This window comes from Lindgomyces ingoldianus (assembly GCF_010093535.1).
Source record: "Lindgomyces ingoldianus strain ATCC 200398 unplaced genomic scaffold BDR25scaffold_63, whole genome shotgun sequence".
In the NCBI taxonomy this organism is placed as follows: domain Eukaryota; kingdom Fungi; phylum Ascomycota; class Dothideomycetes; order Pleosporales; family Lindgomycetaceae; genus Lindgomyces; species Lindgomyces ingoldianus.
The window spans coordinates 182,218-194,933 of NW_022985224.1; the positions used below are offsets into that span (position 1 = coordinate 182,218).

A 12,716-nucleotide genomic window follows, 5' to 3' on the forward strand; every position below is an offset into this window, starting at 1 on the left:
TATTGATCACAATATGTTCAAACATGTAATAGTTCTATTTAGGAAAGTCAATAGATATATAAGACTGTTGCAAAGTCCCCAAACCTCAATCCTTCAATACTGAATCTCTCTTGATTGACAGCATGAGTACTGCCATAAGTAAAGACATATTACCGAGCTTCGCTGTACCCACCTTACACCTCCTCCATCCACGTCCAACGGTTTTCAAGTTCTTCATGGTCCAAGTCTTCCTGCTGAAATATCTCTTGCATATGCGTCCGTGGAATTCGGGCATGAAATTTAAACCCAGTCTCGTGCTTGCAACCCAGCTGAATACTCTCGTACATGGGAGGGGGAGAGCCGGGAAAGTGTGCCCCCATTAGGCGCAAACCAACGCGTAGCTCTGCCATACGTAGGACGGGTGCGCTCCCGATGAACAAGAATATGGCCGAACCTGAGGCTTTAAATTTACCAATAGCAATCGGGATAAGGGGTTCATTGAGCCCTGGGGACTTCTCAAGCTCTGTAGTATTTGAAATGTGTAATGGATAGTTGCACAAATTTCATAAACCGTGGCCGCTTTTAGTAGGTGCTTATATGCCTCGGGTGAGATAGGACCTAGTGATTTGGGAAGGGTGAGCTCGTATTCGGGGAGGGACATCAAGGGTTCCAAGACAGAACCTGAATCCAAGATATCGACCATTATCTTGGGGGCTTATCTTAACGTTGCCGATAGCTTGGTTTTCATGGGAAATAACTCTGAATATAAGCGGAAATATGCGTAACTGCAAGGCCAACCACAAGTCACTGAGAGAGATCCTTCATGAGGTTGAAGAGCGAGAAGAAAGAAAGAAACTAGGCCTGATGAACCTCTGCCGAAGCTCCAATTCCACAGGCCACTTTTTTATTTAACCCAACCATTTACGGAAATCTTAATATTGCAGTGCAATACGAAGCATTGAGAAAGAGGAACGGCGGGGACCGTTTTGGCCATCTTCCCCAACCTCTCCCGCGGTCAGCTTGAAGATGTGATGGCTAGGTTGAAGCGGAGGATCTAACTAAAAATGGTAGCACGAATATTAAAGCGGGTTCTCATGAAGACCAAGGCGCGGATAAATCGAAGGTTCACCAAATAAAGCTACCAGCATCGAGACCCATTCGCGAAGACTCCAAAAGCCACCCAAATTTTCACTAGCCCATCAGAGCCATTAAACAAAGAAATCCCCTCTTGAGCGACTATATTTGCATGCCCAGCTCCCTAGAAATTGCTGTCGGCTCCAGGAAATGAGTTCAGAGAGCTAAAAGATGGAGTTCTAAGAAATGGGAAGAACGTTTCCACTAAAAAGAAGAGGCAACAAGGGATTTCTACGTCCAAGAATTGGTAACTTACTTGGCACTATCGCTCTGTTGGCTTGTGCTACGATGTCTGGCGTGAATATCCTTGCCTAGGTTGTTCGCGCTTAGCATATTTCAATATCAGTCGAGGTTATTGAGAACAATGCTCCTTTCAAATTTGGAGACACACTCGAAGCTTCGAGCCCGAGCCCTTGCGAGCATAAGTAGATGTATTCTTTGCATATTGCGGTGAGGTGCCCAGGTAGGAAAATTGGCGCCTTTGAGAAACCGTTTTTTGAGAGTGTCTGTAAGAACTGAAGCCCAATAGCAGACAATATAAATAACTGAACGTGGGTTTAATTTGGTTGGGAGATGAGGTTCTGTTCAAGTGGAGAACATCCTAATAATTCAGATATGGGTTCGCCTAAATCCCTCTCGTGTTTGCCCACTGCCGTGGTCCATGCTCTTTCAACGATTTGGTCACCAGCAGTTATTCTTCTTTTGAGACCTGTCCGGCAAATCATGCACCAGCCGCTTTCTTACCAATTTCACATTGTGAAAGCTCGACGTTCTGCTCATGAGATATATCTCCAGTCCAACACACCACAAAAGCGCCACTCTATTTTTGCCTTCTCCAGGTTCGCTTTCGAACAATACGAGCCATACGAAGCCATCTTAATCCCTGCATTCTTCAATGAATAGTTTGACTCTATCGTCCTCTTCCACCTGATGCACATCATGTTCTTCATAAAATTCGAGGATAATTTCCTTCAGATGGCCCTCTCAAACGGAGGGTTTTTTAGATAAGCGGGTTTAGAATTAAGAGTCGATTTAGGATAAGATGAAGATTTGTATTCCCGCCCTTGCTCTGGTAAGAAAGTTATCGTTTAGCAAAACAAGTCGAAACGCTCACCAATAACACGTCAAATCGTTCTTGCGGAGCTTTTATCGTAAGACTCGTTCAATGTTCTAAAGTCGTTCAACTATCATAATCACGTGACCGTAGGATGGCGGCAAAGTTCGATCATGCCCTCGAAACTCCCCCCTCCAGACAACTGCATTTTAGTATAGAAAAAGAATTTTTTCTCGAAAATAGGTTCCCGCTCAAGACTCCACAGCAGCATTCCGCACAACGTTGTCGCACATCCTACGGCAGACAGTTGATCTCGATCAGCCGGAACAAGGTTTATCGCCTTAGCATGTTCAATTCCCCCGCTTGGCTATCAGAAAAAAACGTTGCTTAGGATCTAAATGAGGCACAAGATTCTTAGCTCGCCCGTCCCGGTTTCCCAGAGTGGAGAATGTGGGGAGGCCATCGGGTACGTTTTACTGGATTAATCAACTTCGATGATCCTAGAACCAACAAGACTCTTGAGCACAATATCGAAAATTCGAAGTAAGAAATACATATGAGGAGTGGGGCAAAGACATACCTGAGTGGCGAGCGGGCATTTTGCGTTTGGAACTTATATAGCGGCAGTCTTCCTTAGAGCGGTACCTAAGGGTTCGCACTGATACGCAGTCTCAAATTTCGACTACGCAAAATTTCCAACATGCACCTCACAATTTTATTACCGGCGCTGCTCGCTCCATTAGGTGCGTTTGCAGCTCCCCACACCCTCGGCCATGCCGTCCTCCTCAGCCGCTCGACGAAACCCAAGCCCTGCTAGACCATCGTTCCAGCCCCAAATGAAACAGAAACTAAGGCACGATTCGATAAGTTTGTTGACGCTTTTATCTACCAGAAGACTATCGCCGCGGCGTTTGGATCTATTGATAAGAATTACATCGTACGCCAGCCAGACATAACCCCACCTCAATCCGCACCATCAAATGCTAACAATATTATGTGACATCTAGAACCACAATCCGACGGCGAAAAAAGGGTTCGATTCCGCGTGGAATATTTTGAGTCCGATTTGGGCGAGTCAAAATGTCACACCGCTGCGGACATTGTTCAAGGGAAATCAAGGGTGGTTGAATTACGGATCTTGGGAGGCTGTGGATCGTTATGGGATAATGGGTGTATTGTGGAACATGTACGCTGACAAAGTTCTTGCAGTTTGAGTTTTTGCTGATGGTTTCCTGGTGGGATGCCGGGAGAAACTTCCGACCAATGCTGCATTTTGAGAAAGTGACTAGGCGGTGGCTCGAGGATAAAGGGTCTTGAGGAAATAGGCAGCGTTCCCAACCGTACGTAATACGTTTCAACTCGCCGTTTTTTAGGCTGTAACTTCTCAGTTTGTTAGTACGTTTTAACATAAAGGGAGAATTTAAATCTACTTACAGGGCGTAACTGTTACAGCTTACAATCCTCCTATGTTTTAACAGCTTGTGAGACGTTATAGCGTATACAGTCTACTAAGTCCCCTATTTTACTGTAAATATAACCCTGCTAGAGCTAGTTTTTCTGCAGTTAGAGAGCCTTAATTATTAAGCTAGAAAGCTTGTTTCTGTTGTAAGTAACAGTTTTTCTACCTCTAGAAAAAGACCTCTTACAATTGCAGCTTATAAAAGGGATAGATAAGAAGTTAAAGGCAATTTTATATAGTGTAGAGTAAGAGAGTTGTCTAACTTGTTCCTACTAAGTAAGAGAGTTAGTAAACAAAGGGCTGTTATTATTAGCTATAGTAACGTCTTTGCAGTAGCTGTTATAGTACTACTGCAACTCTGTTGTTTTCTGCTGCTTTTTATATAAGCAGCTGCTAGTAAGGAGGCTTATGTTAATAAAAAAAGTCCTCTTAAAGCTCTTATTATAATAGTTGCTACTAGGTAACTTGCGTCGCGTAGGCTTCTAGGTAACATTGTTGTTGTTAGCCTTAGCCTTAGCCTCTGCATTAATGTACTCTTAAAAAACAGCTTTTATTAAAGCCTTAGCTTTTTTATGCTATGTAGGGTGCTTTCTTTAGTAGTCCTTAAACTAAATAAGATAAAGTTAAAAGTTTAGAATTATTACTATGTAGTAATAAAATATAAGTAGCTTAATAATAAACTTCTTCTAGTATGTAAGCAACTTCTCTGTGCTAAATGCTACGCTAGATTTAAGGTAGCAATTGTCACTCTTACCCTTAAGTTTATCGCCCATACGTAGAAGCTTAGTATAGAGGTGTTACAGGTTAATAACAGACATCTAAAGAGAGCTATAGGAGCTGTTGCCCTTAAAGTGTTTTATTATAAAGTAAAAGACCTTAAGAAACTTATAAAAGTAATTAACCTCCTTCTATTTATTCTTAGTAATAACTTTAGTAAAAGCAGAGTTACTAGGGATAGTAGAGTTTACAGAGTTATTATTAGTGCTTCTCTACTTGCGTATAAACTTAGTAATAGTGTCCTTAAGCTTAAAACAGCAGAGGAGCATAAGATAAACGCTGTGCTAGCGTACACTGCTATCTTGTATAAGATTAAGCGTCCTAAAGCTCTAGAGAGGGTTGTTGTTGTTAAAAGCAGCCTAAAAAGTTATAAAAGCCTTCTATTATTTATGTAATGCTAGCACTGTGTTTATAAAATTGTAAAGTTTTCTAACAACTTTATAGCAGTAATAAAGGTTAAATTGTTCTTAAGAAGCTGCTTAGGCAAGCTTTGCTTTAAAAGCGCTTATTCCTTTGCTGTAGATAACTGCTTTTACTACTAGCTAGATTATATGGCTAGCGCAGCGTATACAGTGCTTAGAGGTAAGGGGCATATTAAGATGTTAGGTAAGGGCAGAGATAGTCTTATTATTATTATTTAACACATTATTAGCTACTAGATAATAAAATTTTAACATAATTTTAAAGTTATTAACAACTTTAATAATCTCTAGCGCTTAATTTACTCTAGTATAGTTGCTATACAGGTTGCAGAAGCTAATTAGGACATTATAGTGTTAGTAGTTAACATCTACACAGTATTGTTAGTTAGTGTTTAGTTTAATAGAGGATGCTAAGACGCTAAACTAATAAGCTAAAGTACACCTACTAATAAAGTGCAACACTACACCTAGAAAGAAGAGGTAGTTTAGAAAAGTCTATATATTAACGCTTAACATAATTTTGCTCTAGGCTATTCTTAGCATTATTTAAATCTCCTACTTCCGCCGCGTATATCCCTGCTGCACGTAGGACAAATATGTGGTGTTAGACACTAGGAGGGCGGCAAGAAGATTAGCTTTATTTTAGGTAATAATGCCCTAAAGTTCTGCTAATAATGCTATATAGAAGAAAATATTATAAAGTATTACCTAGTTAACAACTACTACTTATAAAGCTTTCTCCTGCTAAACACTATAAAAGATAATATATAACAAGCCTGTAACCTTATAAGCTACTTTAAATAGACTTAAGGGGATTCTTAGCCTATTAAGTAAGAAAGCGCCCTTACTTCCCCTACTAATGTCTATCTAGTGCTTCTTCCTAAGGTAGTAGATAATATAAGCGTAACTATTAACTTTCTTTACCCCTCTGTAATTACCCTTAGTGTGGCACCTCCTGCAGAGCTACAACTTTATCCTAGAGGCGTCTCTCTTGTTGTTATACACTAAATTAGCTTTATAAAGCTATATCTAGGATAACTAATAATTGCTATGTAATTAGCTCTTGTGCTTTACCTAGTATCTAAGCCTTTTTAGCCTTAACTTTCTGTTTCCTATCTAGACGTTGTCCTACTTAATAGCAAATAATACCCTGTTGTTAAGAGTAGAGTTGTCTAGGTACTCCTTTATAAGGGCTAAGAGACTATTAGATAGCGTGCTATTATAAGAGAAGACTAAGGACTCTAACAACAAGGACCTTAATTAGGCAAGTTAACAAGAACTAGCGTAATAAGTAACCCTAGTTTAGTAGGAAAAGCTAGCTTAAAAGGATCCTTAGAATAAGGCTGTACGCCTGCTACGCTAGAGGAACTAGGACATCTAGCTTATAATAGGTAAGTCTATAGGCAATTATAATTCTTAACTAAAATTATAGAATCCTACGCCTTAATCCCCTCCTCTGCTAGCTCCTTAATTGTTGTACAAACTGCAGAGTTTTTACCTAATTGTTACTCTAAAAACACAACTTTAAACACCCTCCTAACGCGTCCCTATAGCTGTCTAATAAGACCTCATATTACTAGGAAATATCGTCTCTCCGAGACGTATTACGGTCCGTAATGGGAGCTGGCTCCTACGTACGTTACGGCTCACACTCCTCCTACGTTTCAACGGCTCACGTGACTGCTACGTTCACGTATCTACGAGTCGTAGTACGTACGGTTGGGAACGCTGGAAATAGGAGAACGCTTGGGCTTGGGTCGAAATATATGGCAGACATCATAGAATGGTACGCTTCATATTGCGTTCAACGCAACGGCCTACGACGCTCATAGATCGAGGAAGTGCAACCAAAAATCCCTCCTCATGTTTTCAGTAAGCTCAATTCCATCCAAACTACATCCAACTCCACGCTCCAGTTAGCTATTAAGATTCAATCACATTGGACATATTCCACCACTAGAACATACTTGAAGAGCAACATCGATGTCGAATAGGGAAACTACAGCCGGAGAGCAGGATTCGATTTTGTGTGGCGAGAATTAGGACCTCTTCAAAATAGGTTGGCTGGGAGAATATGGTGGTACGGACGATTTGTTTGGGATGCGCTCTTTGGTTGATTGTACTTTTGGGTTGAAATTGAACGGATGAGGGACCTGAGAAATTGGGTTCACTATATATGTAACGACTAAGGTAGTAGTTCAAGACACAAATATTTAACCCCGACTCTAAGGCGAGAATGGCCTAGGATGGGGATATGGATGTAGCTCGAATAGTAGAAAGTACCTTACTAACAGACTCGTTAAGTAAGTCAGCAAATGAGATACTGTGAATACCGAGGGGAATGAGAGAGATGGTGGAAGATGATGGCATCAATCTCGGCGCTACTATTTCTTTACGTACAGATTTCCAATACGAGCAGCCTTAGAGCGAGAACACTGATGACATGCCTGCCGCGCTGCATCTCGAGGAAGAGCCGGCAGAGTTCTTGTGCTCTCTATTGATACAAATAATACTGTTATTGCATTGATATCTAGGACCACCTTCGCCTATTAGTTGTGGTCTTGGATTTGAGGTTCCCGGCGCTGCATTAGTTTACTGGGTACTACCGAGAGTCTGAACTACTGCTACATTGCCTAGGGTTATTGCATGAATTACAGGTATGCTCTCACCATCGCCATTGGTAGCCCAGTCATACCAGGTTGGTGGTACCCCTACATGTTTCTTCAGTATAGCAACATCCTAGGATATCTTCCCCTCGAACCCTTTCGTAGATGACCTATCTGAGGCTCACCCGGACACCGCCCAACATAGTTGGTGTCAGGACTATAGATAGAAGGGCATAGAGGCATGATGTCCTTGTGTTCTGATAAGGTGCTATCGGAATTGACCTTCTCACAGCAGGGGTGAATGGGTGGAACGGGGAAAGGACGTGAAGGGCCCAGAGAAATGATGTCTGGCGGCAGGTTGCAATCACTAATACCGTAGGTTACGTTTGTGCAAAAGCTATTATCTGCGCAGGCTGAGCGACACATGGTCATGTTCCATCCCAACTCGTGGTGCTCCAACTCTTTCAGCCACAGCAAATGCCCAGCCATGCCATGTGCTTTCTCAGAGGGGATGTACACAATGAGGTATCTTGTACACACACATTCCAGCTAATGGGAAACCAGCATCATGTCGTTCAGTCGAGTCAGTAATGACCGGAAGTCTGCTAGGAAAGTATTGATTCTATTCCAAGATAAAATTGCACTTAAAGGCTGATACTCGCACCACCGGTCAACCTAGCCTGATAAGCTTATCATACTTCAACCCGAAGCCTTATACGTCACTTAAGCTATAGATGCTGTGTGCTACAAAATGAAGCTAAAATCTATCCGTAAGCCTGCTGGAGATCGGAAGACTCTTGTATTAATTTGGAGCCTCTAACGCAGCCGTATTATGTAGAGATACAGACACTAGTAGATAGTGGCTTGGCCTGGCTACAGTATCAAGGCTTGTGCACTCTACACTGAACTGGACTGCAAGCGAGGAATACCCACACTGGATCGTTGTTCGACGGCAAGCGACGAAGAATGGGATAACTTCAGGCCTCCAACTGTTATGTATGTTCCCTTCCAACATGGAGTGTTGTCTGACCTTCTGCTTCCCCTCTACGCACCACGTGCTAACCCAGGATAGTGGGACGGGACTATGGACATTCTGAGGACGGTAGGCTACAGGAATGGGCAGTCTTCAGGGGTCTGTGTCGATGATTGCGACTGTGTTTGTGATGGCTTGAAGCTGAACTGTCATAGCAATGAGAATGTTCCACCTATATGCACGGAATGGGGGTTGAAAGCTTGCAGAGCCCAGTTTGATTGATCACTACGTAAAATCTAGTACAGGGGCACGTTAATCATTTAAATTGCTGGGTTTTCTGCGTATCTATCGGGATCCAAGTGTTCTATCGAGTCTTTTCTGTACTTTACATTACGTACTTTATCACAATCCTTTCTCACTTTTTTGTCATATCTGGGCTCTTTCAATCGTGACAATTTCTTCGATCATTGTGCTATGGCTAGTTCCAAAAGAAAGAACTGATCTTCAGACAAATTTGCGGCCGGTATCCTGTAACACAGAGATATCTCTGACGGTTCCTGCGATAATATCAGCATAGCTACTCCAGAGACCAGGGAGTGTCAGCGGCGAAGAAACCCAACAACCCTGGTCAGGGCTTCCAACGAGGCGTAGTACTGTACGATTGGGCGATTTTAAGGCCTGTACAGGTGAGATTTTGTGTACGTTCGTACAACAGGGAGGAGGAGAGGTAGGTGTACGTATTGTAACTGTTACAGCTCACGTGATCTATACAAGTAGTACAATTTAATTAGTGTACGCTGTACTCTAGTTAAAACAGCTAAGACTATAGGTCTCTAGAGATGCAAGATTAAGGTCTAATTAACTATAAAATAACTAGTTCTCCCTAGTAACAAGAGTAGATAGGACTAGATAAGGCCTGTAAGGCGGCAAAAGGCGTGGATACATAACTCTGCAATAGAAAATAGTCTGTAATAGGCATTTTTGAGACGACAGACTGCAGATAGATAGATTAAAACCCTTAGAAAGAGATTTAAGCGTCTGCAGGCCTCCTGCTCGCCAGAGCTCTCCTACCCCTCCAGAACCCCTATATAAACTTCCTAAAAGGGTAATACGATCTGTACTACGTACCGTACCTAGGGCATCATTAAACGTACAGTACAGCTCACGAACTCGGTACGTTTGTACTGAACACGTGACCGTTATAGTTCACTTTGTACGGACCGTAGTACGGCCCGTTGGAAGCCCTGACCCTGGTTACCACCACGAGATTGCCGAGGACTCACCCGAGCTAAGGCCTTCCTACGATAGTACGTCAGGTTCTCTCGAATTTGTTATTTTCTAGTTAACATGATAATAGAAGCTCAATTGACCAGGAGGAGCACTTCAAATGCAGCTGTCTGTTGCTAGTCGCGAACTTTCGCTACAAATGGCACCATGTCTTCGAGGCGCTTCTTAGGTCAACTGCCCTACAAGTGTTGGCTCTTTCCAGGAGAGAAGCAAGCCACCCTGTCCGTGCCTACATCCAAGTATCTTCCGCCGGCAACGTTGCCTATTCAAATCTTTATTTTGAGGTAGGCCTGAGCCCTTATATTCATATCACCACAAATCTGAATACATTACCTATGGAACAGCCCTTTTAGCGCCATTCTATTTCTTTCTGCGACCACATCTTACTATGCTGTATCGAGTCTAGGTGGGCCTATCAATAGCCGAGGCTAAAAGGCTTGAGCTTTCGGAGTGAATTAAGGAAAATGTTACAATTAAGTAATTAGTCGACGGAGGGGTCTCAAACATGCTAAATCGATTCAGAAGTTACAACGTTTAAACGTGGTTTCACAGCAAATTAGCTAGGAAGAGTACGCGCAGACCCTCTCCGCACTCGCTAATTATAGGTTCCTAATGATCATTCGCCCCATGCGGATAATTTTACACCTTCAGTCATTGAGCGCGAAAAGCTACATCGGGCGTAAAAGTCACCTGGCCTGCCGCGCATTGAATCGGTCGGATTTGTTGGACATAAACCACGCCTAAACATCGGATGGGATCGATACACGCTAAAGAAAATGTTTCAGGTGAGGACCGAAGTCGGAAGTGATTCAGCCCCATCCTCGAGGATGCTAGATTCACAGCCACCATGTGTAACCATGTCCTTGCTTTCTTGTTCTTGTAACCCCAAGTCTCACCAGTTCTACAGCTTTGCTTCTCAAGCCTCATTACCGTCCAACTGACATTAATCAACCTTTCTCCGGTTCACGTCAGCTTCGATCATACCAGCCTCGTTGTGAGATGCAGCTTCAGAAGATCGCACTGTTCGGACTAATCAGCTTCAGCACCAAAGCTTGTGGGAGTAAGTGAAATTCTCTAGAAGACAACGTGACGAAAGTTCAAACTAACCTCAGGTAGGTCAAGTTGCGATCAAAGACAATGCAAATCAATGCGACACCGCTGAGAGTGATCGTAGTGCTTGCCAAAGCACCTTACATCCGAATCTGAATTTCAGACCCCACTCTCGGGATGTAAGTCAGCCCTCTTCAACCAGCTCATCTCATCGTGTGTTAAAGCCACATAGGAGCGCCAACCCTGGATTCTGGGTAACGTGGGATGTACCAAGAACTTATCAACAGAATTCTGCGTCCAAAATTGCAAGTGCAAGTGCAATGGTTTGAACCTGAGCTGTCCTAGTGCACCTACGTGCACACCAGAAGAATCTTCCCTCTGCGAAAAGTACTGCATATGTTGGACTCCTTGATATTTTCCTTAGCTATGGGACTGGGTTAGGTTGATCAGCGGCTCGGCACACGGTATATGGAGTAATTATTCAATGGATAAGTGAACGGTCAATGTAGTGCTTCAGATTTGTCTCCCGTGTTGGACGGCTTTTCCTGATTCGCTGACTGCTTGGATTATTAAAGCTCGCGGCATTTCACCTAACGATATTGGTGCAGACGCAAAATTTCGAAGAATAGAGCTCAATCCTCAAGATTGATGGTCTCTCAATCAACACTAACTCTGAGAATCGTAGGGCATTCGATACGTCTTCTTCATATACATTATGCTTGGATATGCTTGGATATGCCTCCCCCAAAATCCACCAATCGAACAGATCGTGCACTGCTGTGAAAAGATCATATGACGCCATCGTCCACACATCGATCTCAATCTCTAGAGAGGTTAAATACTAATGTGAACCCATGATCTCCGCTGTCATCACCTAGCTTGAGGTTTTAATATAGAGACACATTGGGGCATGACGCCCTGTCGGCTGTCCGAACAATGATCTTCCACCCAAATAAGAGTAAATCTCTCTCCACAGGAGATTCGAGGTCAAACTGGTCGAATTAGAAGTTCGATTCAATCCCAGAAACCATAATGTGCTTCTAGCGGCGAAGTAAGACAATATATGTGTTTGATTAGACAGTGATTTTCTTCTGGTCATTAATATGATGGTCAGCAGGTTATCTAAACCGTGATTTTGGGCCACTAGCTGAACTGCATCCTCAGAATGCTTCGGCAGAACATGCAAGGTGTTCTAGATCTCATCTTGGATTCCTACCTCAAATTCCTCCAGCATTGCTTGTAAGCCCCCATCAGCTCTTTCATCAACTGCTGCTCGAGCCCGTAGTAACAGAAGTAGCACCTCATCCAACACAGGCATGTCTCGCAAGAAACGGTAATAGAACGCGGCTTCTAAGGCTAACGAAATCAGGCTTTCTAGCCTCGTATTGGCATCCGCGCCGTTGTCAAGAAGCAATTTGATTGCTCCAAGGTCGAGATAGAGCACTGCCGTTGCAAGTGACCTCCTCCCACTTCTGCCAATCTTGTTATTTGGATTGGCTCCGATCTGGAGGAGATACCTGGCGGCTTCCAGGTTCTCGCGATTTATAGCTACATCCAGTGCTTTTCTCAAGGCTACTGATTTTCTGAGCTCACAATGGACGATTAGATGATCCTATTGCATTTGGATCATGTTCGTTCCGCCCATCGCGGATGCAGCTATGAGTGCGCTCAGGAGCCCGCTGCCAATGGAGAAGAATTGTCCATGAAAAGCGTCGAGAGTGTTAAAAAGTGTTGCTAGTGCATCTATTCGCTGGCTTGGCGGGCAGCGCAAACTGTTGTAAATATAGAGGTAGTGTAAGCATGCAGCTATGTAAGAGGCTGATGAAGTAAAGTGCATTGTCCGTACTTAGGAGCTCAAGAGAGCTCTAGGGTGACTATATACCGTACGAAAAAGGAGCTAGTCATAATGAGTGAATAGCGCAGTACATGGGTATAGTATCGCGTGAAACACGTGCGACAGTTTCTGTACCAGAAA

General features: G+C 43.1%; 6 protein-coding genes across 6 annotated transcripts; 5 read left to right on the top strand and 1 right to left on the bottom strand.

Annotated features, from left to right (window-relative positions):
- Positions 1–122: 122 nt before the first annotated feature.
- BDR25DRAFT_363165 (uncharacterized protein) lies at positions 123–1,174 on the top strand (the record flags this gene model as incomplete). The annotated part of the gene is made up of 6 exons (XM_033696700.1): positions 123–349; positions 381–530; positions 602–719; positions 772–807; positions 875–993; positions 1,051–1,174. The coding sequence occupies 6 exons, from the start codon at positions 123–125 to the stop codon at positions 1,172–1,174; spliced, it is 774 nt and encodes a 257-aa protein (XP_033539921.1).
- Positions 1,175–1,299: 125 nt separating this feature from the next.
- BDR25DRAFT_363166 (uncharacterized protein) lies at positions 1,300–2,016 on the top strand (the record flags this gene model as incomplete). Its single annotated transcript, XM_033696701.1, has 4 exons — positions 1,300–1,410; positions 1,444–1,538; positions 1,581–1,617; positions 1,687–2,016. 4 exons carry the CDS (start codon positions 1,300–1,302, stop codon positions 2,014–2,016), a joined length of 573 nt encoding a protein of 190 aa, XP_033539922.1.
- Positions 2,017–2,993: 977 nt separating this feature from the next.
- Positions 2,994–3,381, top strand: BDR25DRAFT_246582 (uncharacterized protein; the record flags this gene model as incomplete). Its single annotated transcript, XM_033685934.1, has 2 exons — positions 2,994–3,104; positions 3,175–3,381. Coding segments are annotated over 2 exons (318 nt in total), but the record flags the coding sequence as incomplete, so codon positions are not given.
- Positions 3,382–6,441: 3,060 nt separating this feature from the next.
- On the top strand, positions 6,442–6,973 carry BDR25DRAFT_363168 (uncharacterized protein; the record flags this gene model as incomplete). The annotated part of the gene is made up of 3 exons (XM_033696702.1): positions 6,442–6,627; positions 6,658–6,810; positions 6,869–6,973. 3 exons carry the CDS (start codon positions 6,442–6,444, stop codon positions 6,971–6,973), a joined length of 444 nt encoding a protein of 147 aa, XP_033539924.1.
- Positions 6,974–10,381: 3,408 nt separating this feature from the next.
- BDR25DRAFT_116598 (uncharacterized protein) lies at positions 10,382–11,269 on the top strand. Its single transcript, XM_033683645.1, has 4 exons — positions 10,382–10,542; positions 10,599–10,751; positions 10,808–10,920; positions 10,974–11,269. Exons 1-4 carry the CDS (start codon positions 10,539–10,541, stop codon positions 11,151–11,153), a joined length of 450 nt encoding a protein of 149 aa, XP_033539925.1. The 5' UTR covers positions 10,382–10,538; the 3' UTR covers positions 11,154–11,269.
- Positions 11,270–11,933: 664 nt separating this feature from the next.
- On the bottom strand, positions 11,934–12,646 carry BDR25DRAFT_320269 (uncharacterized protein; the record flags this gene model as incomplete). Its single annotated transcript, XM_033691889.1, has 2 exons — positions 11,934–12,258; positions 12,624–12,646. 2 exons carry the CDS (start codon positions 12,644–12,646, stop codon positions 11,934–11,936), a joined length of 348 nt encoding a protein of 115 aa, XP_033539926.1.
- Between the last annotated feature and the right edge of the window lie 70 nt (positions 12,647–12,716).